The 27,655-nt window shown below is 36.3% G+C and overlaps 1 protein-coding gene across 1 annotated transcript in view; it reads left to right on the top strand.

Moving 5' to 3' along the window:
- ADARB2 (adenosine deaminase RNA specific B2 (inactive)) overlaps positions 1-27,655 on the top strand; it is a 422,890-nt gene that overhangs the window by 354,966 nt on the left and 40,269 nt on the right. Inside the window, exon 7 of the mRNA XM_053712956.1 lies at positions 1,159-1,340. Within this exon, the coding sequence (XP_053568931.1) occupies positions 1,159-1,340 (182 nt within the window). The remainder of the gene's footprint in view (positions 1-1,158; positions 1,341-27,655) is intronic.

Genomic DNA, 27,655 nt, shown 5'->3' with positions numbered 1-27,655 from the left:
TAACATCCAAGAGCCAATTGTAGAGAATGAGATAAGAGAGAATCATTAAACGAAGGGACACTAAAGTGAAGCTGAAATGCACATTAGGGTATTACTCCAAGAGCCAGCGGCATGATGTGCCAGCGTGATATGCATCTGTGTTGGTTTTCTGGGTGGATGCGCACAGCACATGGAACTTTTAACCGAAGCATTTGAAGGTGATACGTAAGCATTTGCAATAATTCTTCTAATCAAAATTAAAATGCACTCATGGGGGCCGAATTATCAACTTGCAGGTGGACATGATTTGCTGTAGCGTGCATGATTCGCTGTCGGCATTTATCATTGCACAAGCATTTCTTGTTAAATTCTTGCGCAATGTCACTCCCCGCTAGCAGGGGGTGTCAATCATCCCGATCGTATCTGATCGGGATGATTGCTGTCCGCCACCTCAGAGGTGGCGGACGAGTTAGGTCTTACGACCGCTGCGTCTTAGCTTAAGTTTCCGGCGAGCTGGAAACTTCGGGGTAGATTGCAGCATTCACTGCTTGATAAATCTACCCCATGATCTTAAAGTCCCTCAAAGGGTCATGAACCACAAAATGTTTCTTTCATGATTCAGATAGAGCAGTTGTAATCAACTTTCTAATTTACTTCTAGTATCACATTTCCTTTTCTTTGTTCATTTGGTGTTTTTTGTTGAAAAGCAGAGACGTAAGCTCAGGAGTGTGCACGTCTCTGGAGCACTATATGTCAGCAGTTTTGCAAAAATATCAATTTTAAAAAGCACCAGATGGCAACACTTTTACCTACCATGTAGTGTTCCAGACACCTACATAGCGATCTCTTTAGCATTCAACATTTGATAATAGAAGTCAATTGGAAAGTTTTTTTTAAAAATTGTATGATCTTGCTGAATCACAAAATAAAATGTTTGGGTTTCGTATCCCTTTAAATGCATAAATTCCATGCCCCTTTAAATCTCTGAACTGTATCTTTAATGAGTTCATTAAAGTTGTCACTTATATCAACCGACTTGAATTTCTATTAGGTGATTACAATTATTAAAGTACCCCAAGTAGCAAAGCGATTCCACAGTTTCTTGCAAGATTGTTATTTGAATATGGTATTTGTGCAATCTTCTATAATCATCTCATTTCTCTTCTTATTTCTGCACAGATGGAATATTCTAGGTTTGCAAGGAGCTCTTCTCAGTCATTTCATTGAACCTATCTACTTGCACAGCATTATTGTGGGAAGCTTACACCATACTGGTCACCTTTCCAGGGTAATGAGTCAGAGAATAGAAGATATTGGTCACTTGCCAACTCCATACCGGCATAATCATCCTCTGCTCAGTGGTAAGCAAATACCTTTTTTCACAGACAAATTATCACCTTTCCATCAGTTCTTTGAAACCGTAATAATTGTCCTCGATGCCTGCATCAGAGTTAATCAAGGTCAAACAGCTGAAAGCCCACTTCAGATACAGGACTTACATTAAGCATCATGTATTGTTTACTGAACGCTTCTCTCCGCTTTCGTCTTTCTTGTATGTTAGCGGCCTTTGGCTTAGTATCTGTACTTAATTCCAAGCATGCGTTTCCAATTAATGTTTAGAATTAGTATGTCTGAAATGCCAGAATACATTAAGCACCTCTAGAATGTGTTCTGAGAAGAGACAGATTAAATGATAACAGACTGATGCGTTCTAAATTTAGAAACTAATTTGATGTACAATATGAGTTTACTGGTTCTTATAAGTATTTATTTATTCAGTCCTGACACTTCACATTGACAAATGCTGATTCAATTACATTGATCTACTTAAAAAATATTTAGTGTTTGGAAATAATTATCCTTATCTACACTAATTGTTCTTGAGCACGGTGATGAGAGGTATTTACTCAAGCAAAACCAGTGCATAGTATACATAAAAAACTGTAGACATCTACATACTTATTTTATTTATTCTGTGTACATGGTTGTAGCACTATTTAAATTACTTTTTACAGGGATTTGTTTTTATATTGACATAATTATGCTTAATTAGTGTCAGATCATGATAACAAAAAAGTTATATGTGTTAGATTAGGTATGAAATAGACAATATAACTCCTGCAGTGCGGTCTTACAATTTAAGGATTGTATATGGATTTGCCTTTACAATATGATGGCAGGATTTCCTAAATGGCTGTCACAGAATTGCTGTATAGGATAAACATGCTGCCATATTTGTACAGGAAGGCTACAAAGGTGCATATATTCCGGCACAGACTAACCAGGTGGAAGGATGATTGGCAGTCGCAGAGAAGCAGAACCTCTTTCTTCTATGTGGTTGGCGGCTTAGATTACAAAGAGTCAGAAAGCACACTATTGAAATCACAGCATTTACCCAGGGCCCAGTGAGCTCTATGTCCAAACCTGTTAGTATCATACACATGCCAACATTTTTTTCCAAATTTCCCCTCTATTAATAGCATTCAGTCCATACTCTGAATAACTAAATGGATATAAAATAATATGTTGTTCCTCCTTAGTATGATCTTATTAGTGTATCCAGTTTCTTAATAAATGATGTGCTAACCTTTGGTATTACCATATTACTCCCAAAAAATTTTATTGGGTACATTTTTTCCTTTCATCCCATAAAAATTTTGAAATTTTGATAGAAAGAGTTGACATAACAAGCCAAGAAGGAAATCTAATATAGGAGCAATAAAGAAAGATGGGTTAGATATAGCTATATCTAACCCATCTTTCTTTATTGCTCCTATAATATTAGATTTCCTTCTTGGCTTGTTAAGTCTAGCTAAATATTTTCTTGGCTATTGTCTTGTTAAGTCTAGCTAAATATTTTCCTTGTTTATTTCCAAATCTCCAATAGCTTGATCAAATTTTTAGTACTTCTCTATGGGATTCTTGCATTAGAAACATATCCCTTTTTATTTTTTGCTTTGGCATATATTGTCAAATTCGGAATAATAGGATTTAAAGATATCTACCATACATATTGGACAATTGATTCGTCAATTGTAATTCTCGTAATCTCCGCCTTTCTTATATCTTTCATATAACTATTTCACCTCTTCTTAACACAGCCTTAGCTCTTTCCCAAAGTATTTCCAATTTTTCACTATATTTATTTAGCATTAAAAATGAGAAAATAGTGCTATATCCGTGTTTCATTTATTAAGGTGGTTTAACCGCTTAACAGCAATGTACTCTGTACATTATGTGCCACAAGAGGTTTTCCGGGCTTTAACTGCATGGGTGTCAATGCTGAGGCATGTAGAAATAGTGGGGTGTCACCGCTGACGGATAGTCCTGGGCTATTACATCCCTAATTGCCCAACAGATAGCGGAGGTTGTTAGGAGGTTAATGCAGTTGGGATTGTTTGAAAAACACCATTTACACAGGAAAAATGCATAATGAATGTATACTGCATTATTTTTTTCATAGCTTCATTAAACATTTTAGGGTGGATATAATGTTGAGTGCAATGTCGCTTTATTTAAAAAAATAAAAAATAATTATAGAAGTCTGACTTAACCTATATTTCAGCTTGAAGCTGTAGTCGCTAGTTATTAAAACTTTGATTCACATTAGTAAAAGTGATTATGTTTGTTAAGGAAGAAGCCAAACAAAAACTCTATCCAAATGCTTGTTACTGGGGTCAAAAGATTTTGGATCTTATTTTTGAAGCTGCATTTGCAGCTTTGTAACTATTGCAGTGTCACAATTTATAAAACTTGATTAAAATAACCCCAGATTATTAAGCCTCAGTGATTGACAACCCCTGCTCAGGTGCGATTGGTTGTTCAAGAGCAGGGTGCGAGATTACACAAGAAAGCTCATGTGCATCTTAAATTTCACCAGGCAATCTTGCCTCACTGGTGGCGATTGTGGGCAGACAGGTTCTCTGGAAATTTGCCAAATTCCTTTGGTAAACGCTCCTGTCAGAGATATGTGTGCACTCACCCAGCGTGCCGCGCTGTCTTCACTGCTATCTCAGCAGCACCGCTCTGTGTTACCTCTTCAGCGCTCCCCACAGGAGCTAAAGCCAGGAAGGAAGGTTCCGGTTCAACAGGTGCAAACGGACAGTACAGGGAAATTTCACCGGATTCCCTGAGAAAACAACAAGGTAAAGAGTAGCCAGAATCCTTGCACTCAAATGGATCGGTCAGGGTGAAATGCCAAAAAACGAACCGGCACCAATAAGCAATAAAAAGCTTCTTTTATTTATTTGATAGCACATAAAAAGGCATACACGCCAACACAAGGTACAGGTCAAACGCGTTTCGTAGTTCTCACTTCTTCAGTGACCTCTGACAGAACCTGTAAACTCGCCCTTAATAAAGGCAGTAACCACTCCCCTAACACAGGTGTTTAAAGGTAAGTCAGATTAAAGTAAGAAAAAGGAGGGTAATTCATGTACATTCATTTGAGTTCATTGTAAACAATAAGTAAAAGGTAAGCCAGTGTGAAAACAGAATATACAGAGAGACACTAATATGTAAAATACCAAAGTTACATTCTATGGATCAATTGGCTTACTTCAATTAATTTTTAGAAAATCATTTTACTCTTTGAGTCACCTAAAGGGCCATAAATGATCAACATATGTATAACATATTTAATAAACCTCCAAAAATTACCTAATATCTAAATAAATGAGGTCTATTATAAGATAAAATTATTGTATTACCAATAATAAAGGGTCATAGTTTTTCATTTAGAACTTATAATATTATAGTAGCCAAGGTGAGACTTAGGTTTCAATAATGAATACTCCACAATTATGTTTCACCAGATTTTGTTAGACAAAAAAGTAATTATTATTAAATGATACCCTCTTCTCCAATTGTTACATAGATTCAATCCACATAGAGTTTGATGTCCCAATCTGAGTTTAACCCTTTAGGGACCCTCGTATTCAGTTGGAAAATCCAATAGACCTCCCTTTGACTCAGGAGTTTTAATCTATTGCCTCCTCTTGGTGGTCTTTTCACGTGCTGAATACCCTGAAAGCATAGTAGTTTACTATTGCCATTATGTTCAGACTTGAAAGGCAACTGGAGTGTCCAAGTCCTCATCACTGATGGATCTCAGATGCTCCAGGAACCTTGTTTTTAGGGGTCTGGTCGTCTGGCCAACATATTTAATGTTGCATTGTTTGCACGTGAGTAAATAAATCACGTAAGATGTGTTACAATTAATGTATTCCTTTATATGAAAGGATTTTTCATTATCTGTAGATTTGAACGTATCCCCCAGTGTGGCATGGGTGCATGAAATGCACCTTCTACTGCCACAGTGGAAGAAGCCTTTCTTCAGAGTTAACCAGTTTTCACTGGCAACTGTAGGGAGCATAGACAGAGAAAGAATATTCGCCAAAGTCCTAGATTTCCTTGTTACAAATTTACATCCCCCTTCCACTATCTTATCCATGACGTCATCTACCCTAAGTATGGGGAGGGATTTCTTAATTATTTGACAAATATTATCATATTCTTTGCTATAGGCCGTAATGAATACTGGTTTCTGCTGGTAATTAACCTTTTTCTGAGTCTTATATGTAATCAAATCTTGCCTTGTCATATCATCCACTTTTGTCTTTGCTTCCTTCAAGTCATCAATTTTATATGCCCTTTCCAGGAACCGCTCAGTGGTTCTCTCAGAATGCACCTCGTATGCACTTTCCGTGCTACAATTTCTCTTCGTCCTCATATATTGGCCCTTGGGGATTGCCTTTATTACATGTCTTGGGTGACTCGATTTGGCCGTTAGCAGAATGTTACCTGCACTCTCTTTCCTGTATAGTTCTACTTCTATACGACATTCATTTGTATTTGGTTTAATAAGAACATCAAGGAAAGGCATCTCTATTCTACTCATGTTCATGGTAAAACGAAGATTATGCTCGTTGTCAGAGAGATACATAAAAAAGTCATTAACCATTGAATCATTCCCATTAAAAATGAACACCAGGTCATCAATATAGCGACCATAATGTATAATGTGTTCTTTGAAGGGATTACCATCGCCAAAGACACGGGACAGCTCCCACCAACCTAAAAATAGGTTGGCATAAGTGGGTGCAAACTTTGCTCCCATGGCTGTCCCCTGTCTTTGGCGATAATAATCCCCCTCAAATAGGAAAAAATTATGAGTCAATAGGAATTCAATTGACCTTAAAATAAACTCCCTGAGTCCAGTATCATAATCTGTATATGTCTCAAGACATGACTGTATGGCCATGATGCCCTTTTCATGGGGGATCGAGGTATAGAGAGATACAACATCAATGGTCACAATACAATAATTGTCCTTCCATTCCACTTGTTCTACCTGTCTGATAAAATCAGTGGTATCTCTAATATAGCTCTTGAGGCCCAGTACAATGGGTTGTAATAGGGTATCTATCATAGCACTTAATGGCTCGTTTAATGAACCGATACCCGCCACTATGGGGCGTCCAGGAGGTGAAGTCAGGCTCTTATGAACCTTTGGGAGGCAGTGAAAGATTGGTGCAACAGGATGTTCAACCAATAGATAATCAAAATTCATTTTTGTTATTGCACCAATCATCACTGCCCAATCCAAAAGGTCATGAAGAATTCTCCTATACTTAAATGTAGGATTAATAGGAAGTTTTTCATACACTTCCTCGTCCTGCAACTGTCTATGCACCTCTTTTATGTAGTCTGTCCTATCAAGGACGACCACATTTCCTCCCTTATCTGAATTGCGTATTACAATTGACAAATTACTCTTCAATTGTTTCATAGCAATCCTTTCTTGCTTACTCATGTTGTCATGTTTAAATAAACCCCTCATGTCTGTGTTTTTCTTATGAAGTTCAATCAACTCCTTTTCAACTGTTTTGTGAAATATCTCTATACTGTTACTCCTAACGTGTGAAGGATAGAACTCTGATTTGCTTTTGAATTTTGTCAGAGGAATGTCACTACTCTTTACATTTTGAACATTCTCACCTGCTTCCCTCTCTAAATGGTTCAAATCCATTTCAGCACATAAATCAGCAAAAGACAATATTACATTATCATTTGTTTCTTTGGTAGTCTGATCCAAACATTCAGATTCATCCAAAACATTGTTACTACTTGATGTTTCAAAGAAATATTTCTTTAACGTCAAAGATCTTACAAATTTATTGATATCCACAATGGTTTGGAATAAATCGAAATGTGAACTAGGAGCAAAACCCAGGCCCAATGATAGCACTTTTATCTGATTATTAGTAAGTTTCACAGATGATAAATTAATGACATTTTTAGAGGTTAGACATATTTCCTGTTCTGAGACTGTCTTTGTCTCCTTGGATAACGGTGCATCCTCCCCTGTTGTTGAACCCCCTGGTAAAACCTGCCCCTTCCTATGCTTTCTTCCCCGTCTAGTCCTACGTTTTTTTCTTTTACTTTTGTCTGCAAAATGCCTTTCATGTTTTTTGAGACCTGGGAGGGAATAGCATCTGCATTCTCCCTATCCACAGTAGACTGTAAAACAAAAGTAGTAGTTGGATTTGCTCCATCTACAACCCCTTCAAAATCAGATGAATCGTAATTGTATTCAGTATCTGTTTCATTAAATGTTACTCTCTTTTTGTCTGGCTTATAGTTACTGTTAGCTCTCTGTTTCTTCTTACCCCCTTTATGGATCCACCTATATACATTCCCTTTGTCATAATCATCTTTGTCCCTGGATATTTTAGTTTTCTTAAAAAACCATAAATTCTCTCTAAACTCCTCCATAACTTTTTTGATCTTATCATCATAGCCTTTAAACTCAGGTTTAACAGACAAAGGGCGAATGAAATCCTGTACTTTCTTAATTTCTAGGATTAAATTAGACCTCTGTTTTTTCTTATACTCAATAAGAAGATCCATAAGGACTAAAGAGCATTAGGTTAATAGCTCATTCCATTTTCTGATAAATTCTGGGTCTGTTACCTCAAAAGAGGGAAATTTCTTTATTCGTAAACCCCTTGGAATGCGGAGAAACTTTTTATATATATTAAAGGTTTTGACATCAATCTCTAATCTAGTGTCCTGCTTTAGCAGTCTGTCCATCTTAAAGAAAAGTGAATCCAGATTTTCTTGTTGTTCTTGTTCTAATTTATCATCATCATAATCCTCACAGTCATCATATGTCTCTTCAAATGACTGAAACACATAGCTCTCAGAGGCCATATTTTGCACAAGTAATTCAAATCAAATGGAATGTGAACAAACAGGCATATCCCATATACTTGTTCTTGATTCGCTGATGGCAATCCCACAGTGTGTTAGGTTTTCAGTTAAATATAATCGTATACTTTAAAGAGGGGGATTATATATTTTTTTGGCCTTGTATTTTCAAACAGCCAAACAGTTCCTCTTTGACAATTAATATATTTAACAGGAATTCAAGTCCTTCAAGCAGGATGTCCCCAATACAGCCATATATAATTCAAAGCAAAAAATGGCCAAAGTTTGCATAAGATGATTTCACTTTCCACCTTAAATTTCTTTAGGGGCCATTCAATACACTTGGAGCGATATGATCTAGAGTTTGACTGAATAATTAAACACTTTCTTTTCCCTCTAGTGGGGTAGGATCGTTAGTCAACTATAATGTTTCTTCAAGTGTTATAATCCCAAATGCAGTGGCTTATTCATGAAAAACAAATAGTGTAAATCCACTCCAATTTCAAAAAATGTGTTTAAGCGTGATGCCTTAATATACAAATGTGCTTTTAAATGCGGTAACGTAGCACTCACCCAGCCTGGACCAAATTGAACTAACAGAACCTCGGTAGTCAGACAAAATGTACACAAATAGAATGTCAAAGCTGTCCAAATACAATGCAGTGAAAGTACATAAAAAGCGCTTCTACTCACATCTGAAGGGTGTTCTCCACAACGTAACGAGCAGTTTACCCAGTGGTGAAATGAAAACTCAATAAGCCAAATTCCTTTGGTAAACGCTTCTGTCAGAGATATGTATGCACTCACCCAGCGTGCCGCGCTGTCTTCACTGCTATCTCAGCAGCACCGCTCTGTGTTACCTCTTCAGTGCTCCCCACGGGAGCTAAAGCCAGGAAGGAAGGTTCCGGTTCAACAGGTGCAAACGGACAGTACAGGGAAATTTCACCGGATTCCCTGAGAAAACAACAAGGTAAAGAGTAGCCAGAATCCTTGCACTCAAATGGATCGGTCAGGGTGAAATGCCAAAAAACGAACCGGCACCAATAAGCAATAAAAAGCTTCTTTTATTTATTTGATAGCACATAAAAAGGCATACACGTCAACACAAGGTACAGGTCAAACGCGTTTCGTAGTTCTCACTTCTTCAGTGACCTCTGACAGAAACTGTAAACTCTCCCTTAATAAAGGCAGTAACCACTCCCCTAACACAGGTGTTTAAAGGTAAGTCAGATTAAAGTAAGAAAAAGGAGGGTAATTCATGTACATTCATTTGAGTTCATTGTAAACAATAAGTAAAAGGTAAGCCAGTGTGAAAACAGAATATACAGAGAGACACTAATATGTAAAATACCAAAGTTACATTCTATGGATCAATTGGCTTACTTCAATTAATTTTTAGAAAATCATTTTACTCTTTGAGTCACCTAAAGGGCCATAAATGATCAACATATGTATAACATATTTAATAAACCTCCAAAAATTACCTAATATCTAAATAAATGAGGTCTATTATAAGATAAAATTATTGTATTACCAATAATAAAGGGTCATAGTTTTTCATTTAGAACTTATAATATTATAGTAGCCAAGGTGAGACTTAGGTTTCAATAATGAATACTCCACAATTATGTTTCACCAGATTTTGTTAGACAAAAAAGTAATTATTATTAAATGATACCCTCTTCTCCAATTGTTACATAGATTCAATCCACATAGAGTTTGATGTCCCAATCTGAGTTTAACCCTTTAGGGACCCTCGTATTCAGTTGGAAAATCCAATAGACCTCCCTTTGACTCAGGAGTTTTAATCTATTGCCTCCTCTTGGTGGTCTTTTCTCTGGAAATTTGTCAGCCCAAACCTTCATAAGTATACCTGCCACCTTTCTCTCTGATTAGAGAGAGGTTCATTCGGTTCTGGATGAACTATGGCTAAACCTGGGCTTTCTATGCAGGGTTTATTTTCCCATGCATTTATATTTATTCCATAATATTGTCTATAACTTTATTTGCAAATCTCACTGGATAAACAATCTGTGTGTTACTATTTTAAGACCATAACCTATTTGTGCCCCCTGCTCACTGCTAACTTCGCTCTACTTAGCAAAGTGAAGAAGTGACCCTTTTTAAATATAATTCCACGAGGGCAGCCCTGACAAGGGTTGACATGAAAAGCTACGTTTGCACCAGTGAAGTTTAGATCATCAGGCCCAAAGTAAAATAACAGCCAAATAAACAGACATTTAGATAGAAAGCAAAACAGACAGAAAGATAGATAGAGAGACAGTCAGCCAGCCAGAAACAAAGCTAGGTAGACAGTCATATAGATATAAAGATAGATAGATAGATAGATAGATAGATAGATAGATAGATAGATAGATAGATAGATAGATAGATAGATAGTAAGATAGATAGCTAGATGGACAGACAGCTGTATGGATGGATAGATATAGATAGATAGATAGATAGATAGATAGATAGATAGTGCACAGACCAAATTGTTCTTAACAAAAATAAAAAAAACGCTTTTTGAAATTTTTTTGCCCGTTCTATTTAGTATTCTTTTTATTTTAAGCAAAATATTTGTGGAACATTTGCATTGGTTTTAGTTAAACTGTGCTAATCCCGATCCTTCATCACAGAGCCGGGGGGTGTACTAATAGCAGGCTTAGCACAGTGGATCGCAGGGTATGTGCTAAAAGACCCTCACCTTTAGCACAGGTCCTGGGATCCAACATTGCACCTGGGAATTCTGTGAAGAAAGATCATGATTAGAACGGCTCTCTAGCGTGCTACAGGTAAGTATCTTAACCCCCTATGTAATTTAAAGGAAACAAATGAAAACTGACAGAATTCATCAGTTTGTTTGTTTTTTTCAATTTTGGTGTAAATTTGTGCATAAATTTGTGGCATGAAAAGGACACGAATATCCTTGTTTTGTTAATGAATTCACATTCATAACGAAACAAATGCACGTCTCATAGATAAACAGAACACATTTTGTTTTTAAAAGTCAATCTTTATATCTCAGGGGAATTTGTGTCATTTTATATATTGTAAATTTTGTATGACACGGTCTTCTGGTGTAAGATGTTCTCTAATCAGTTTGTTTTGTTTTTCTTCTGTGCATGCAAAGTGTCTGTTAATTCAGTTCAGATTTGTGTTTTCTCTTTCCCTGATTTATTTTTCTGCATCTGTGTTTAATCTATGTCCTATGGCTAAGAAAGAAGGACAGCGATAGTGTAGCCTGTCACATTGTGATACTCAGTCCAGTAAGCATTTTGCTCAGTGCGTTTCGAGCAGCAGGTACCAAATGGCAGACAAAGTTGGTTTGTTTTCACGACGCTGAATTTTTTATGGGTCATTTACTTCAGAGTTTTCGGTCACAGATTGCAGAAAAGGACCAAAATGCTATTTAGTTGGTTAATTTACTGGGAAGCAGAAAAGCTGATTAACCCCTTGATATCCTCTATGTAGACAAGTTAGTAGCAACAGCATCGCTTCCTATTCATTGTACTGAGCTGTATAGTTACCGACAGTTAATGGTGCAATAAGTTACACTGAAGAGAATTACATGCACCATTAACTGTTCATTACCTTGCATCTCAGCATACTGACTAGAAGAGTGGGAATCATGCTAATTCTAGGCAAGATATGCATTCTCATTTATTTTTCACTTGGCATCTTTTAGCACTATAATGTATGCATTAAAGTATAATGAGTTCAAGTGGAATTCTGCATCTGTGTTGGCGTGTCTAAAACCAGGGCTGTGTAGAGAGTCAACACTTAGAATTGAGCTTCTGTCTTTGTGTAATTTCTTTCTGAAGAAACACCCAGAGTAAATTCATAGCCCTTGCATATATGCGCAGGGGCATTTCTAGATCTTTTAAAGGACACTGTTTATAAAGGGACAATAAACACTGAAGGCCTGATTACACACGCTATATATGTGTGTATATATATATATATATATATATATATATATTGATAAAGGAGGGCATTAACAGGACTTGTATTGAAGCAAAGAACAGTGTAATTTTATTTCCAAATGTGTTTCAAATTAGTTTAAATGTCGACATTTTGACCCATTTGTGGGCCTTCTTCAAGACAATTATGATTATTGTAATGTATGCAATTGCTGTGTTGAGCTCCATACCGTACACAAAAGCAGCAATGTTTTGACGTGCTTGTGCACGCTTTCCCCATCAATGGGGAGAGCCGGCAAAAAAAGTCTAACACCTGCGATCGCGGAAACCAAAAGCTCCGTAACACAGCCCCATTGATGTCTATGGGGAAAAAGAAAACACAGTTTAAACCTAACACCCTAACATAAACCCCGAGTCTAAACATCCCTAATCTGCTGCCCACAACATCGCTGACGCCTGCCTACAGTTATTAACCCCTAATCTGCCTCTCCCGATATCGCTGACACTTAAATAAAATGACTAACCCATATTCTGCCGCTCCCGATATTGCTGCCACTATACTAAAGTTATTAACCCCTATTCCGCCGCACCCCAACATCGCCGCAACTATATTAAAGTTATTAACCTCTATTCCGCCACTCCCGATATTCCCACCACCTAAATAAAGCTATTAACCCCCAAACCTCTGGTCTCCCACATCACTACCACTAAATAAACCTATTAACCCCTAAACTGCCAGCCCTCCACATCGCAACAACCTAAATTAAACTATTAATCCCAAACCCTAACGTAACCCTAACCCTAACGTAACCCCCTAACTTTAACATAAATAAACCTATTAACCCCTAAACTGCCAGCTTCCCACATTGCAACAACCTAAATTAAACTATTAACCCCTAACCCTAAACCTAATCCTAACACCCCCTAACTTTAAAATAATTAATATAGATCTAAATAAAACCTATATATATATATATATAGTTATATTGTAGCTAGTTTAGGTTTTATTTTTATTTCACAGGTAAGTTTGTATTTTTTTAACTAGGTAGACTAGTTAGTAAATAGTTATTAACTATTTAATAACTACCTAGTTAAAATAAATACAAACTTACCTGTGAAATAAAACCTTTCCTGCCTTACACTAAACCTTAACATTACAAAAAAACTTAAAAAAAAAACTATCATTACGAAAAGTAAAAAAATTTACCATTACAAAAAAAAAAAAGATCCAAAAATATAAAGATTATTCCTATTCTAATACCCTTAAAAAAAAAAACACCCCAAAATAAAAAAGCCTAATCTAGAATAAACTGCCAAGGGCCCTTAAAAGGGCCTTTTGGGGGCCCTTAAAAGGGCTTTTTGTAGGGCATTGCCCAGAGATAAACAGCTCTTTTGCTCCAAAAAAATACAAACACCGCCTAACAATTTACAAACCCCCACCCCCAAACAACCAAGGGCCCTTTTTTTTAGGCATTGCCCTAAGTTAACCCCCTAAAAATATACATTACACAAAATAAAAAAACGAAATGATCCAAAATAAAAAAGAATTACACCTAATTCAACAGCCCTATCAAAATAAAAAATCCCACTCAAAATAAAAAAAAAACCCTAGCTTACAATAAACTACCAATGGCCCTTAAAATAGCTTTTTGTGGGGCATTGCCACAAAGATATCAGCTTAGGTTTAGATGGGTAGCTTAGGTTTTTTAGAATTAGGTTTTTTATTTTGGGGGGTTGGTTGGGTGGTGGGTTTTACTGCTGGGGGGGGGGGGGTCTTTGTGTTTTTTTTACAGGTAAAAGAGCTGATATCTTTGGGGCAATGCTCCACAAAAGGTCCTTTTAAGGGACATTGGTATTTGATAGTTTATTGTAGGCTAGGGTTTTTTTTTTATTTTGGGTGGGCTTTTTATTTTGATAGGGCTATTAGATTAGGTGTAATTCTTTTTTTATTTTGGATAATTTTGTTTGTTATTTTCTGTAATTTAGTGTTTGTTATTTTTTGAAACTTAGTATTTTTGTGTTTTTGTATTTAGATACTTTGTAATTTTTATAGAAGAGTTATGACTTTTTTAATGTGTAGTTTAGTTTAATTTAATTGGTAGTTAGTTTAATTTTAGTTTAATTATTATATTAATTTAATTGTTAGTTTAAACTTTTAAATTTTAATGTAATTTAAGGTAGGGAAATTGTAATTTTAATAGAAAGTTAGGGGGTTGGTAGGTTTAGGGGTAAATAGTTTAATTTAGTTTATTTCTATGTGGGGGGCTTTTGGTTTAAGGGTTAATAGTTTAGTTTAGTATGTTTCGTTGTGGGGGGATTGCAGTTTAGGGGTTAATAGGTTTATTATAGTGGTGGCGGTGTAGGGTTTAGTAACTTTAGTATGGGGGGGCGATGTGGGCAGACGACAGATTAGGGGTTAATAATATTTAAATAGTGTTTGTGATGCGGGAGGCCAGCGGTTTTGGGGTTAATAAGTTTATTATAGTGGTGAAGATGTCGGGAGCGGCGGTATAGGGGTTAATATTTTTTTATATTGGCGGCTATGTCGGGAGCGGCAGATTAGGGGTTAACATTTATTATAGTGTTTACAATGCGGGAGGGCCTCGGTTTAGGAGGTAATAGGTAGTTTAGTTAGTGTACTTTTTCACACATTAGTTATGAGTTTTATGTTACAGCTTTGTAGCGTAACACTCATAACAACTGACTTTAGATGGCGGTAAAGATCTTGTCATTTTAGGCTGTAACGTTCGCTTTTTAGCCTCACAGCAAGACTCGTAATAGCGGCGATATGGGTTTACCATGAAAAAACGTAATTTTTAGGAGTGCGGGACTGACGTTGTGGTACAGGCTAAAAGGCTTGCGGTACACCTATACCGACAAGACTTGTAATGGCTGCATTCAGGAAAATAATGCGTTATGGGCCACAACGCTGCTATTTGACTCATAACGCAAAACCCGTAATCTAGGTGCGTAGTAGCACTTGATGATTGGTGTTTACGTGTTGCCTAACAATCATCAAGCAAAACACAGGTGATGATCCATACCTGTGATTCCTTCTAAGCTTACATTATTTTTCAAATAAAGATAATAATAGAAAGAAGAATATTCAACAATAGGACAATGTTTTAATGTATATATAAAATGCATTGTCTATGTAAATGAGGAATCTTTTATTTTGACTATACTATTCTTTGAGATACTATTTAATCACAGATTATATCAACGATCAATGTAATTTAACATTCTTGTTTAATACTGTAATATTCTTCAGTAATACCATTTTAACTTTAAAATTATGGCATTGACTGTCCCTCTTACATGAGCACACATAACATTAATGTTTGATCTTGTTTTTGTTACCTGTGGAGGAGATCAAAGATGTTGGAGGGTGTCCCAAAGCCCTTTGTACTTCAGCTGAAATAAAAAATGTGTATATACAGAGTTAAAAATCAATTTACAATCATACGAGTAAGAGCATTTTAATTAAACAAAATCTAACATTAAAAAACATACCTGTTGTTCGGCCAATGCTTGCTGCTTCAAGGGTGCTGCACATAATGTCAGGCTGTGTGGCTGACGAGGAGAAGCTGTGGCTGGACTCAGTATGGATACTGATGGCCAATGGGAGTGTGTCATCACCATCAGTGGCAGCATCAGCAGCAGCACTGGTAGATGCTGGAAAACACATTAAAAAAATGAGTACTAATATTATTGTATATCATAATGTCAATAAAACAAAAATAATATAATTTCAAACAAAATCATTTGCGACATGAACGTATGTAATAAAACTTTAATTATCTGCCAACTCGTCAGTATCTTCCCCGACCAAATCCAGAACAAGCGTCATATTTGCCCCCAACTCCATCAGCTGAGTCTCGTATGAAGAGAGCTCAGCTGTATACGACTCGCCACCTCCTGTAGTGCGTGCAGACTGTCTCTCCCTGGCAAGCTTGGCCTTCAATATTCTCTTTATATCGGAGAACCTTTTTTTACAGTGCTCCACCGATTTTGCATGAGAGCCTTCGGCAGAGACACTGTCAGCTATTTCACTCCAGATCTGTTGTTTTCTGGAGAGAGGTCTGTTGGACTTTGGAACCAAAAATAAAATCATAGTGCTCCAAAACATTAGTGACTAAAACCTTGTGCTGTACAAAATTGAACTGTATATTGCACCCGGATTTTACCAGTCTCCAAAGATGACGTATACAGTCCCATAAAGAAAATCCAAAAAACTTGCCAAAAAAATAACAATTACTGTTACTCAGCTCACACATACAAGCTTTTTAAGAAACACGTATTAGACTCCATTTCCATTCCCCCTTTATAGTTAGTCAATACGTAAACAATCAGCCGTTTACAATTATACAATCATCAATTAAAATGTGTTACAGTATTAGCTTTATTGATGCAGTTATTCAATTCTTTTAGGACATCCTATTCATAAGGCCGTCATTGGTGAGGCATATAATATTAAATTTTCAGATAAGTGATTTTTAAAAATGAACTTTTTTTTAAATAAAATTATTATTGTTATATAATCAATAACTTATCAATCATATTAGTTAACATTGATTCAATATACTTATTTAAGTAAATATACATTCATATTTGTTTTTTAAAAGGATCATTATCGAAGGAGAAAAAAAATATATTGTTACAGGATATACTTTTCATAACTCAGTCAGTGGTGGCGCATATTATATAATAATAATAATTATATATGAATATGATACAGTTTCAATTTGGATTACATAGCAATGGTCAGGAACACATGATGAATATAATCCGCCAATTAAGCATTAATAATTTGTTTCCACTGTCAATAAACAATCAGATTGTTCTCTACTTGGGATAGGTGTGTCCGCACTTTAAAATTAATTTATACTGAAATTGAGAGTTAAAGATGGCATGACCTCCAATTTTACATGTTGGAGAATTGTTAATTTTGGTCTACGGGATGGACCGATATTTCCCGAGGAGGACTGGAGGAGTGAGGGGCATCCAACATGAGGACAAGGACCGCCTCATCTACGAGATGATGCGACGGATGAAGAGAGATTCTGGCATCCGAAGGTCGCGTTGAAATTTCCTCCGGAGGTTTTCTGACCTTTGACAGCGTGAAAAGGAGCGCTACAGGGCACTGAAATCGCTCATTAGAGCCTGTAAGTAGCATTTATTATATTGTGTATTATACTTATAAATTATGTATATTTCAATGACGCGGAACCCACATATTTTATTTAATGATAGAGCATTACATTTTAATCTACTTTCTAATGTAATCCTATTCATTTTATTTCATTCTATTTATATCTTTATTTGAAAATCAAGAATGTAAATTTAGTAACAGACCCGTTTTAGTTTCAAAACATGGGTTGCTTTTGCTGATTGGTGGCTTAATGGCAGCCACCAATAAAAAAGTTCTGTACAGGGTGCTGAAACTAAAATTAGCTGCCTCCTTAGCTTAGATACCTTATTTTTCAACTAAAGATAGCCATAGAAAGAAGACAAATTGATAATACGAGTAAATTCAGATAATTAAAAATTCATACTTTATCTGAATCATGAAATAAACAAAAAAAAACTATATATATATATATATATATACTGTATACTGCATGATTATATATATATATATATATATATATATATATTATTTTAAATAGGTTGTTATTTTCATCAGAGGAAATAAAGATTACATGTATTACAGCTGCAGATACATTGCACAAAAGAAAAAATATCACATGGATCTAATGTTGACATACAACTTTATATGTTCACAGATCTCAGGTGGCCAAAGACAGAATCCCCCGGTACGTAAGGCCAGTGTCAATGGCGACACCAAGGAGCAACCGCTCTTCTCCCCTGCTGCTATTGACACTGCTTGAGGGTCTTCCAGAGGATGAGTCAGGGACAGATGTGGACGTCCCTGATATCCAAGGTAATTTTCAAGTAGAATACTTTGTTTGCAGTATTTAACATTAAAAATTAATTTTTCTACAGGTTCATTCAGGATGCAGGTTAATGTAATGGATTGTGTTTTTAGAATTAAAATGTTTGTATGAGTTTTACAACAACAATGTGTATAATATAGGCCTTGTCACATATTCCTCATACTAACAATGATTTGTGTTTGTGCTTCATCTCTGACAGATGACCAAGTACCGGGGAGGATCCTGCCCCAGCCTTCTCGCCGGCGCTGCCAGATGAGGAGGTGGCTGGAGTAGAATGTAAGAAAACTTAATATTAGGTTTTAACAAGTGTATCTTGATAATGAATTTGTAGAACATATTTTATTTTGTCTTTTTATAGATCACAGGGGACACAAACAGAGCCCTTCCTTCGGGATCTATTCCACCAACTGGCGGAGGGGCTACAAATTGTCGCCACAGCAGTGCAGGGCCTACAGGAGGTCATGCAAAACATTTTATAAATTTTAATAAAGTTAACATTGTTTTATAATAAATATATATTTAATCAAAATTATAGTGTAGCTGTATTCATTTAAATATTATTTTGAAATGACATGAAAGCAAAATATATGTTGAATGATGTATAAATAGCATGCAATGTGGTAAATTATTTTTTGGTTTTATATATATTTTTATATATATTTTATGTCTCTTAATTTTATTTTATTTTTTTTAAATAATTTTTATTGAGGTGAAACAATATACAATCTACTGGAACATCCCATAGACACTATCATAGAGTAATGTAAAATACCAGGAAGAAGGATTATCCCAATATATATAGGTTGCCATGAAAAGATAAGCCAGATATGTTGCACCTCATTTTTTTAAAATTTGTTACTTGTAGATATGGTCACAAATCCCCTTTTATTATAATTAGGCAGCTAATAAAGTTTTATCCCCAAGTGGTAAACTAGGGTCTCTCCTAGACCCTTGACTATTAGTTTGACTGAGGGGAATGTTAGGGGGGGATAGGGAAACAAATAAAATAGGATTTCCAAGGTTGCATTTTCCTATGCTTAACAAATAAGCGAGGTATGGGGGGATAGAGTTAGCGAATATGTACTATAGGAGCTCACATGACTATAAATATCGTAACTTAGGATACAATGCATAAAATATGAAGATAAATATTATTGGGTTGCAACATAAATTAAGTGAGGCGTATATGAACTAGCAGGTATGCTCTTACCTAAGCCTAGAGGAGAGAATGCAAGTGGAATTTCGAAATAATCCCCAAATTTCAAAACAAGAAGTGACCAACCTAGTGAGCATTTTCAATATATAAAGGGAGATGACTAGTGTGTTTAAAATAAGGTTAAGCCGGCGTCGATATCACCTATCAATAGGAATTGTTGTGTGACTATAGGTATAGCCTATTATAACCAAAGGACACCTTTAATACATTGGTTTGAATATCGTTTACAGACACAAGGTAAGTTTTTAGCATCATAAAAACACATATATGACAGAAAATAAGTGCACCTTTTGCTAATCTCAATTTTACTTCCAAGGAAGGTTAGTAGTGTAGACTCTAATGTGCTGAGCATACAAAGCTGAGTTTGGTCTTACTTAAGCAGTTAATCTCCTCTGCTAGTACTAAGGCTAGTCACTTGTGTTAAGGGATACATTCATCCCCACAGTAAGAAAAAAAACTACCTAATTGATACCTATTTGATACCCTGAATAGCTTATATAGCTGCAACATGTAAGCATATCTGACAAAATTTTCACACAAATTGTCATAGACTACTTTGCTCTATATGCACAGAAGTGAATTAGATGGCTAATATATTATTTTAATTAGTTCAACGTGAGGGGTAGGGAATAACTTTAACCTCTTGTGGGTCAATATGGTTATTTTCTCAGATCCCAGCATACCTCTGGGTTAGTAATCACAAGAGGGAAGTGTTTAAAACTCTAGGAGCATAGGCGAATGAAGGAAGACCTAACATAATATACACTAATATTTATAACTTAAGTTGTATTTAATTATGTAATTGGATAACATATTGTAACTACCTCTAAACTAGAAGTGCAGCATAAGTCTAGGACTCAGTTATGTAAGTCTGCCAAGAAGGCTGTCTTCTATATTATGTAAGGCTCCCCTATCCTGTGGGCATGGGCCCTATGCCTCACAGCAAGGCGAACCCTATGTTTAGGCCTAAACAGTGTATACATCATGTCACCTTTCTTGCCAGTCAACAAATAGACTTCAGCCATTTACATCAATATAAATTCTATTTAAAAATATAACTATATTGTATACTGTCTGCTTTAGCAGGTTAGGTTAAGCAGTATTGATATCTAGAGATCCTTTATATTTAAACTAGAGGAAGTCCCCAGGTATTGTTGAGGTATAGGTTAAGTAGTAGCAACATGTATCTCAAGAAGTTAATATATTGGGCTAGCAGTAATCATTTTCTACCTCTAGGAAAATTGTAAAGCCTTATAAACAGAATAATTCTGGAACAGGGGATTATGTATACCCAGTGGTCACGTGGATATTATATATAGTGGATGTTTCTTCATTTTTAAAATATCCTTTGATGAAGAGCATATGCAGATAAAGTATGTAGCTGCTGATTCATGACTGCACATAGATGACTCATATAATTGACTTGCACATGTGCATTGCTATTTCTACTATTTTCTACCTCTTGGGCATGGAGTTCACCAAAGCTTCACAGATTGCCACTGGAGTCCTCTTCCACTCCTTCATGACATTACGGAGCTGGTGGATGTTAGAGACCTTGCGCTCCCCCACCTTCCGTTTGAGAATGCCCCACAGATGCTCAATAGGGTTTAGGTCTGGAGACATGCTTGGCCAGTCCATCACCTTTACCCTCAGCTTTTTTAGCAAGGCAGTGGTCATCTTGGAGGTATGTTTGGGGTCGTTATCATGTTGGAATACTGCCCTGCGGCCCAATCTCCAAAGGGAGTGGATCATGCTCTGCTTCAGTATGTCACAGTACATGTTGGCATTCATGGTTTCCTCAATAAACTGTAGCTCCCCAGTGCTGGCAGCACTCATGCAGGCCCAGACAATGACACTCCCACCACCATGCTTGACTGTAGGCAAGACACACTTGTCTTTGTACTCCTCACCTGGTTGCCGCCACACACGCTTGACACCATCTTAACCAAATAAGTTTATCTTGGTCTCATCGGACCACAGGACATGGCTTCAGAAATCCATGTCCTTAGTCTGCTTGTCTTCAGCAAACTGTTTGCAGGCTTTCTTGTGCATAATCTTTAGAAGAGGCTTTTTTTCTGGGACGACAGCCATTCAGACCAATTTGATGCAGTGTGCGGCGTATGGTCTGAGCACTGACAGGCTGACCCCCACCCCTTCAACCTCTGCAGCAATGCTGGCAGCACTCATTTGCATATTTCCCAAAGACAACCTCTGGATTTGATGCTGAGCACGTGCACTGAACCTCTTTGGTCAACCATGGCGAGGCCTGTTCTGAGTGGAATCTTTCCTGTGAAACCGCTGTATGGTCTTGCCCACTGTGCTGCAGCTCAATTTTAGGGTCTTGGCAATCTTCTTATATCCTAGGTCATCTTTATGTAAAGCAACAATTCTTTTTTTCAGATCCTCAGAAAGTTCTTTGCCATGAGGTGCCATGTTGAACTTTCAGTGACCAGTTTGAGAAAGTGTGAGAGTGATAACACCAAATTTAACACACTTGCTCCCCATTCACACCTGAGACCTTGTAACACTAACGAGTCACATGTCACCAGGGAGGGAAAATGGCTAATTGGGGCCAATTTGGACATTTCCACTTAGGGGTGTACTCACTTTTGTTGCCAACGGTTTAGACATTAATGGCTGTGTGTTGAGTTATTTTGAGGGGACAGCAAATTTACACTGTTATACAGGCTGTACACTCACTACTTTACATTGTAGCAAAGTGTCATTTCTTCAGTGTTGTCACATGAAGAGGTATAATAAAATAATAAAATATTTACAAAAATGTGAGGGGTGAGATACTTTATATATATATATATATATATATATATATACACACGAGTATGTGCAAAGATACAGTATATGTACAAATTCTAGCATTAATAATCATTTAGAGAAAAAAAAAAGAGATAAACGCATATCATGACTTCTAGAAATACAAATACACATTAAATTATTATTTAAGTGAAAGTATCATATAACAAATTAATATAAAAATATCTTTCTATGGGATAGTTTATTGAGGTATAAATCTATCTATTTCTTGGACATTAACAGATGAAAAATAAAAGATTAGCTTTAGAGAAATGTGCTTGTTCGTGGACAGTAATGAAATGGTATAAATAAAGTTGGGAAAAACCCGAATAACCGCGACATCGATGACTAGTTAGTTAACAACAGTCTGATGCTCATCGCACGGTACTTCACGTGTGTGTTTTTGATGGGTTTTTTGATAAATAAGGGGATCGTATGTGAATCCGCATCTGCGATGTCTGGCAAGCGTATTGACCCCGGCGAATGCACTGAGATTGACGCTTTGATAAATATGCCTCCAGATCTTTACTCATTATTTTGAAAACATTGGTTCTGCTATGGTATCACAAATGTGAAGATCTAAATATGGCAATGGATTAGAGCCCTTCATTATGAAGTGTGTAGCCTTGTTTATTTGATTTGATTATAGTGTGCAGCGTTCCTTGATTTTTCGCTAACATGGCAGTTAAAAAAAGAAAGCTGCTATCATAACAAGCTTAATAATGTGTCACTTGCCATGCCTTCCCTCTAATTAGCATCCTCTGGAAATGAGATTAAAATCTGCATAAACACTTCATTTTAGTTGTCTTCATAAATGTGTTTAGGAATCGCGATCTGCTTTGAATATTATCTGTCAGTGTCATATGTTTGTGTTTGGTGCGTGTTTGCAGCTCACAACAGTTTTTCAGTACAATAGAAAATAGGGAGTTATAAGCAATAATTCAAGTTTTTAATGTTTCATTTTAGCATTTAAAGGAGCATGAAAGGCAAAATTAAACTTTCATGATTAGATAGAGCTTGACATTTTAAGAGATTTTTCAATGTATATCTAGTATTAAATATACTTGAATCCTTTTTTCTCTTGAATCCTTTGGCAAAAAGCAAAACTAAAGGGACAGTAAAGTCCTAATTAAGCTTTCATGATACAGATACGGTATGTCATTTTAAACAACTTTCTAATTTACTTTTATTATCAAATTTGCTTTGTTCTCTTGGTATTCTTAGTTGAAAGCTAAACCTAGGTAGGCTCATATGCTAATTTATAAGCCTTTGAAGGCCCTCTCTTATCTGAATGCATTTAACAGTTTTTCACAGCTAGAGGGTTTTAGTTAGTTCATGTGTCCCATATAGATAACATTGTGTTCACGCTAACGTAAAGTTATTTAAGAGTCAGCACTAATTGCCTGAAATGCAAGTCTGTCAAAAGATCTGAGATGAGGGGGCAGTCTGCAGAAGCTTAGATACAAGGTAATCACAGAGGTAAAAAGTATATTAATATAACAGTGTTGGTTATGCAAAACTGAGGAATGGTAAATAAAGGGATTATCTATCTTTTTAAACAATAACATTTTTTGTGTTTACAGTCCCTTAACCCCTTAATGACCATGGCATACCCTGTGCATCACTGGTCATTAAGGGTTTATTGGCTCATGATAGCACAGCTCCAAGACTGTGAAATTACGACCTACCTCCCCCTTCTGCAGGCCTACTTAAATAGTGTGGTATTGCCGCCAGCGAAGCCCCATTAAATGACCAGTGATGTTAAGGGTATGTTGCTGGTCATTAGGGGGTTAAGTAGACTTGAGAGCAGCAATGCATTACTGGTGCTAGCTGGTGATTTGTGGCTACTCACATATGCCTCTTGTCATTGGCTCATCAGATGTGTTCAGCTACGTCCCAGTAGTGTTTTTTTCAATATTCAATGCTGGCAAATAATACAGAACACTGATTTATATATTTACCAACAAATAGGGGCAAAATAAATTAGCTGGCTCTCACTCATATAGTGCCTGATGTTCTAAAGCTCTAAAATGATCCTCCAGCACTGAGAGATCCTTCACAAGAATCGAAAAAGTCTCTAAGAGGCGTTCCATGCATTTCTGTATGCAATGGAAAGACAAGCTTAGATGCAATGTAGTACTAAAAAAACAAGTGTTTTGTTACATTTACACTTTCTGCTTTATATTTTACAAATTATATTACACTTTGTATTTGTTCTATGTAAAATAACACTGAAAGCTGCAGAAAGTAGAAGAGACAGTGGAGTTCCAAGGGTCTGTCTGAATATCTCTCAAATTTCTCATTACATGCTCTAAGCATTTTATACTATCAGCTATTATTAATTTGTTTTGTCAGCTGTATGCAGATTAACTTTGCTCAAAATTCACAATACACGTATTTAAGTGACAGAAAAGTAATTAATACTGAAACAGAATCAAATGCAAGTTGAATTGTAGTAAACATATTTCAGTTTAATTTGTATTTGCTGCAAACTGAGAATTTATATCAGTGTTAGGTACTCATCTTTTAACTTCATTCTCCCCTGTGAGATTCTAAAGAGATATGAAACCCAAAACTTTTCTTTCATTAATCAGATAGCGCATATTATTTTTAACAACTATTCAATTTACTTCTGTTATCTAATTTACTTTCTTCTTTTGGTAGCCTTTGTTGAAAAGCATTAATAGGTAAGATCAGGAGCAGAAATGCACTACTGGGAGTTAGCTGCTGATCAGTAACATCACAAAAAGGCCTTGTGTCATTTGCTCATTCGATGTGTTCACCCGGACTGCTTACCTCAGAGCAACAAGAAAAGTGTACAGATAATGTAAGATCTTAAAACAAAAATCTGTTACAAATTGACAAAGAACTGATACTCTCCTTTACAATGGACCGCTGCCTTCTTGCAGTCTCTCCCAAAGGACTGTAAAAATATGTCTTATGAAATATAGATGGTGCAGGTCCTATAAGGTTCACTCCGGATGTGTGAATATCTCTTGTAACAAAGGAAAATGGCTTGATGTATATATATGCCAAACAAAAAGAGTGCAGTATACTCACTCCATAAGATCTGTAATGCCGGCCAGTCTGGAAAGGAGTCCTTTAGTGAGTGTAATACAGCCAAGCTGAGGAAAAGGAATACTCCAGCGATTAAATAGTAAGACACTCTGTATGTAAAACAAGTAGTAACTTACTCCATTAAAATACGAATTCCAGCAATGTCACAGCAAAAGACAGCCAAAAACACATGTGTCGATTAAAAATTAACAAAGCTTTTAATATTTAAGTCAGCTCAACGCATTTCAACGATAAAACGTCTTCCTCAAGAGCAAGTAAAAACAGATGAAGGTTGCTGTGCTGGGACAAACATTTCTGGTTTAAATACACGAGGCACATGTTCCAACTTCCGGGTTTACCGGAAATTGGACTCACAATGGAAAAAGTAAAAAACATATGTGTTTAATTATTTTTAACCAAAGACAAAGCATCTACCATGAAGTATGTCGCCAGTCTAATTAAATATCATTTGCAAACATACATTTCAAATCTGATATTCATTGGGTAAAAACAAATCATAAACCAAACCCAGATTATATGAAAAACAGCCAACGAGAATATATTCACATCGCAGTCCTCAATCAGGTAGTTATGTGTAAAAAAATCTGTTTCAGGTGCAAGTGTGTCGTGTGATTTTTTGGCCCAATGGCAAAAAGTTTACTTGATGTAAAAAAAGACAGTCATGTGTTAAGACAATGACCAATGAGACAGAAGTATGTGGTAGTCCTCAAACAAGTAGGAGCGAGATTGAAGTTCCATTTCAGGTCTGTCCGAATTAAGCATGTGGATTTCTTTATCCAATAGAAGTGAACTTGTACATGAGGATTTCAGCCAATAGATGACTCCAAAGGACGACAACTTGTCAAAAATTTAAAATTGTGACAACAGAGGTGTGTCTAAAAAAGGCACCTTTCTTTCATATATTAAAGTGCTAAAATTAATCGAACATTAATACATGGTTGATCACATATGTTCAAATACACAAGTTAAACATTTAACAGTATATAAGTGATATTACAAAACATATAATTAACATAGGAATACATGTAATTGTAATTAAGGTTGTGAAAAAATAATTTAAACTTCATAAACCTATTGCTATATTTAAAGTGAAGTGAAAATCAAGATTGTTTAAATAAAATTTAATTTGATTTAATATTTAAAAAAAGGCCGTTACTCTGATATTTCAAGGTATGTATCCACCAGAGTTCTCTTTTGTCTAACTTAGTCTCTATGTTACCTTCCCTCCAGTGTGTGGATACTTTCTCTATTCCTAACCAGAGAAAGTTATGTGTATCAAACTTTTGGCACTTGTTACAGTGTTTCTTATCTATTTTAAAAAGGTGTTCCAGAATGCGAGTTTTGACAAACCTAGTGGTTTGTCCTAAATATTGCACCTGACACTTACACTGAAGCGAGTATATAACATTGGTGGTCTTTTGCAGGTGGTGGTGGATGTAAAGATCTTATGCACCCTTTACACCGGCCACAAGTATAAAAACCTTTAAGATTTGAGATTTGGATATGGATTTTAGGATTCATGACTTTTATCAAAGAAGGAGCTAATTTTTGTTTGAAATTAGTTCCCCTTCTAAAAGTAATTTGTGGTTTAATAGCTATTATTCTTTCCAAAATCTTGTCACTTTTAAGAATATGCCAATGCTTGTTGATTTACGGCTAGATTTAGAGTTTTGTCGGTAACGACCCGCGTAGCTAACGCTGTTTTTTTTTTCACAGAATGGCTGCGTTAGGCTCCAAAAAAGGAGCGTAGAGCATAATTTACCGCCACTGCAACTCTCAATACCAGCGGTGCTTACGGACACGGTCAGCTTCAAAAACGTGCTTGTGCATGATTCCCCCATAGGAAACAATGGGGCAGTTTGAGCTGAAAAAAAACCTAACACCTGCAAAAAAGCAGCGTTCCGCTCCTAACGCAGCCCCATTGTTTCCTATGGGGAAACACTTCCTAAGTCTGCACCTAACACCCTAACATGTACCCCGAGTCTAAACACCCCTAACCTTACACTTATTAACCCCTAATCTGCCACTCCCTACACCGCCGCAACCTACATTATACCTATGTACCCCTAATCTGCTGCCCCTAACACCGCCGACCCCTATATTACATTTATTAACCCCTAATCTGCCCCCCACAACGTCGCCGCCAGCTACCTACAATAATTAACCCCTAATCTGCCGACCGGACCTCACCGCTACTATAAAAAATTTATTAACCCCTAATCCGCCTCCCTCCCGCCTCAAAAACCCTATAATAAATAGTATTAACCCCTAATGTGCCCTCCCTAACATCGCCGACACCTAACCAACCGGACCTCGCCGCTACTCTACTAAATGTATTAACCCCTAAAGCTAACTCTAACCCTAACACCCCCTAAGTTAAATATAATTTAAATCTAACGAAATAAATTAACTCTTATTAAATAAATTATTCCTATTTAAAGCTAAATACTTACCTGTAAAATAAACCCTAATATAGCTAC

This window comes from Bombina bombina, chromosome 5 (genome assembly GCF_027579735.1).
Source record: "Bombina bombina isolate aBomBom1 chromosome 5, aBomBom1.pri, whole genome shotgun sequence".
Lineage (NCBI taxonomy): Eukaryota > Metazoa > Chordata > Amphibia > Anura > Bombinatoridae > Bombina > Bombina bombina.
Note: the sequence above shows the minus strand (reverse complement) of the source record. Positions and strands in the feature narration are given on the sequence as shown.